Source organism: Diachasma alloeum, unplaced genomic scaffold, assembly GCF_001412515.2.
Source record: "Diachasma alloeum isolate Michigan unplaced genomic scaffold, Dall2.0 Dall_scaffold_00296, whole genome shotgun sequence".
In the NCBI taxonomy this organism is placed as follows: Eukaryota; Metazoa; Arthropoda; class Insecta; order Hymenoptera; family Braconidae; genus Diachasma; species Diachasma alloeum.
In genome coordinates this window covers 1,567,589-1,571,433 of record NW_021680435.1, presented here as the reverse complement: position 1 = coordinate 1,571,433, position 3,845 = coordinate 1,567,589, and the positions used below count along the sequence as shown (strand labels likewise).

Below are 3,845 nucleotides of genomic sequence, written 5' to 3'. Positions count from 1 at the left end.
GCCCAAGCACAAGAGCAAAATAAATCACTGCAAAATTCAAAAAGTTTACCAATTCACAAGCAGAACTGCTTATTGTCAAGGCAGAAGAGATTCAGATATCGATTTGATGTCGATCACTAGTTCGTTACCCGTAACTACGGCAGATAAAGCAATAGTTTTTGAATAGTTAATAAGGGGATAATAGTAACGAAATGGTAGGGAACCTATTAGCGGATTGTTCGCATAACTTCGTGTAGCATTTTATGAATCGATGACGAAAAAATTCAAATTTCGCTCTAATGTGACATCAAACATGGCGATGCTACTCAACGCCATCTCCTGGTGCCCAGGCACATCATCCCTCCTCTCATTTCTTGTGCAGACTCTTGTTATTTGTTATTTTTTCCCATATTCTTGCAGAAAAAAAGATAATAATACCACTCAGAAGCACCTCTATCTACCACCGTGTTTTTCATGTTGTGAATCGTGGAATAAATACGTGCGAAATATTTGGAAGAAGGATTACAACGTCAACGTTATTTATTAATTATTGTGATGTTTTGTGAAAGTTATATCAAGGTGAGTCTATTTTGAATCATTAACAAGTGCTTTTCATTTTGATTTGTAGTTGTGTGATATATTTTTGAGGGTTCGTTACCAACCACGCTGCATCATCGTGTTTGACAATTTCGAACAGACGTCAGACGTTTCTGCGTATTGCAATATTCGGTCCATTGTTAACAATTAACATTGTTAGATCAAGTTTTATCGTTTTATATCGTGATTGAGAATGAAATGGGGTTGCAGGGGGCGAGGATGTAATGCGATACTGCCTCAAAATGTAGGATATTTTTAATTAGAACTGGCAGATTTACAATAGGTGGGGATAAACCTATAAAAAGGTCATAATGCTACTTATTTATTTATTTATTTATTTATTTATTCATTTATTTTAGTCTTAACTTCTGCTCCTATGCTGTTTCCTTATTTCTAAATATTTTATACAATATATTCAACTACGCAACAACACGTTTATCAATCACGCACTAGGGAGACGAGAAATTGACACGAGACGCAATAAAAACAGATGGGAGACAAAATTGATTGATTCAGTGTCTTGGAATTCACAAAATACGTTGTACTTACGAAAATGATTTTTTCCTCGTTCAGGAGTTTTAAAAAAATTAGAATTTGCTTTTTTCTCGTGAGATATATTTAAACGGTGCAATTCGTTTTGGGGTATAATGGAGGTACAAAATTAAATGATGAAGGTATTTATGGTTAAAAATGACTTACTCAAATTACTAATTTTTTTGCAGAATGCCAATACAGGCACCACAGTGGACTGAATTCCTGTCTTGTCCCGTTTGCTGTCACGATTTTGATTCAACATCACGTGGACCGATTTCTCTCGGATGTGGTCACACGATATGTCGAACTTGCCTTGCTAACTTGCATAGAAAGCAGTGTCCATTTGATCAGGTGAATATAACTTGAATTAGTCAAAAGTAAACGGTGTAAAAGGACTTCTGAGGAAGTATGCATCTGGACTTTTCTCGATGGAAAGAGGATTACGACATGTGATGAAATGAAAGATGAATGTTCTCACTATTTCTGATTCTCATAAAATTCCTTCAGTCATTTGAACATGCATGAAATTTTAATGAAGACATATTCTGTAATGAATGATTTTTGGAAAAATGTTGAGAGACATCTCTCCCAATACCACGAATTCTCGAAGTATTTATAGAATCGATAAAATCGTTCCACGTTTTAAATTAAGAGGAATCAATTAAAAAAATATAATGTTTTGGTAATGACAGATTTTTTGATAAAATGTTAAGAAATTTGAAATTTTTTTCTGAATGGTGTTCTTGAACTATTAGCGTAAGTGAAAACAGACTTATCTATAATTTCAAAATGTTCCAGAACATTGACAAATCTCCAGATATATTAATTTTAATTTCTGTTGTTAGAATGCAATAAATACGGAAATCGAGCGTTTACCATTGAACGAGGCTCTTCTTCAATTAGTGGGCAATGCAGTCCCTTCACCAGCCAGTTCAGCTCACCAGAAGCTTCTTCCCCCTGAGGATCATGCAGATTACCTCGTCGCAAAGCATTGCATCGAGGAATTGGCCCTTTACCTCAAACCATGCCAGGCGACACCAGCGAATGGCGCTGGAATGGGTCTCGTATCACGTCCCATGCAGAGAAAACTCGTTACTCTGGTCGGATGTCAGTTGGTAGAGCCTGAGGGACGTGCTCGAGCTGTCAGGGCAGCTCGTAGCCTCGGGGAGAGATCTGTGACAGAACTCATTCTTCAACATCAGAATCCCCAACAGTTGAGCGCTAATTTGTGGGCGGCTGTGAGGGCACGAGGATGTCAATTTCTGGGGCCTGCAATGCAGGAAGAAGTACTTAAACTTGTATTGTTGGCCCTTGAGGATGGATCTGCATTGTCCAGAAAGGTTTTAGTGATGTTTGTCGTGCAAAGGCTCGAGCCTCACTTTCCCCAAGCCTCCAAAACCAGCATCGGACATGTTGTTCAGCTCTTATATCGAGCCAGCTGCTTCAAGGTATTTTTCATATCCATTTTATCTTATCTCTCCATTCATAGGTTTTTCATTGATTTTGATTTGATTCTTGGGCGAGTGAATCTTATTGTAACGGTATCATTAGAAAGCCATTCGACTGCGCTAGAAAGAAAATATAAAACAATTTTCATTTTCTGATGTTAATTCGGTGGTAGCTGGTGGACGGAGAAAATATGAACTCAAACCGGATTTGCAGATTATTTTTGCTAATATTTGAAAATGAAGGAGGTTCCAAGAAACTTGGCGTTCTTCATTTTTTATTGACAATTTCGTAAACCAATAGCTTTCCAGCCTTGTTTATGACTATTTGTAAAACAATCTGGATCGCGAAATTTTCACATTCACCGCCTTCCCCTGACGGCTTTCATACATCATTCATCCCCAAAAGGCTGATACAAGAATGATGGAAAGGAATGTATACATTCCCCAACCAAAAACTAAATTATTTGATCAATTATATATTTTGTCGAAAAATATTGTAGCGATGTCACAATTATTCGCATCGATTAATTCACGGATATGATGAGTCATGGAGGACGAAACAACAATGTTTTTTTAGACTACTCCACAAATATCTTCAAAAATTTAATTGTTTTCGAAAAAAGTTTCCGGACATTAGTTTCTAAACTTTATTGCATTTTACCTGTTCGCTGCTTCATTTCTCAGAAACCTTTAGTCGAGCAATTATACATTCTATTGGCTGTTTATTTTATATGAACGGATATTGTAGGTATGCGATAATTAGAAAGTTATTTCATTGCGTTACGCGAAAAATATGCAGCAATTCTCATTCGAAAATTATTAGTTACACTAAATCCATTTCAATCAATGAACGACAAAAATTCTTTGGAAGAACTTCTTTCGAAGAAAGAAAGATGAACCGCTACAAAAGTATGATAAAATTTAGTGAGGAAGTATAAATCAAGAACATAGACAGAGCTTATGAGCTTCACTCTCATCCATCGTTCTTTATTCTCTCATAATAATCTATAGTTCACTAATTAATTCCGTGAATTCTTGAAGGATTTTCAATAATTTTCTCAAAAATTCTCGACTTTCTTCAATTTCCAGAAATTCTCAAAAATTCATTACAACATAAATTGATAAAGTTTCTAATATCTTTGTCCTCGACAATTCTAAACAGATTTAAAAATACACATTCTGATATTTACTAACAAATTTTGATAAATTTTCGACAGTTCCGCCGACACATTTCCTCGACTTTATTGTAACCATAGAGCGTTATAGTGAACGGGGGAGGGGGGGGGG

General features: G+C 36.0%; 1 protein-coding gene across 1 annotated transcript in view; it reads left to right on the top strand.

Annotated features, from left to right (window-relative positions):
- The first annotated feature begins 435 nt into the window (after window positions 1-435).
- LOC107039306 (roquin-1) overlaps window positions 436-3,845 on the top strand; it is a 9,140-nt gene continuing 5,730 nt past the window's right edge. Inside the window, exons 1-3 of the mRNA XM_015258860.1 lie at window positions 436-558; window positions 1,299-1,461; window positions 1,956-2,558. Coding sequence (XP_015114346.1) covers window positions 1,300-1,461; window positions 1,956-2,558 — 765 coding nt within the window. The 5' untranslated portion in view covers window positions 436-558; window position 1,299. The remainder of the gene's footprint in view (window positions 559-1,298; window positions 1,462-1,955; window positions 2,559-3,845) is intronic.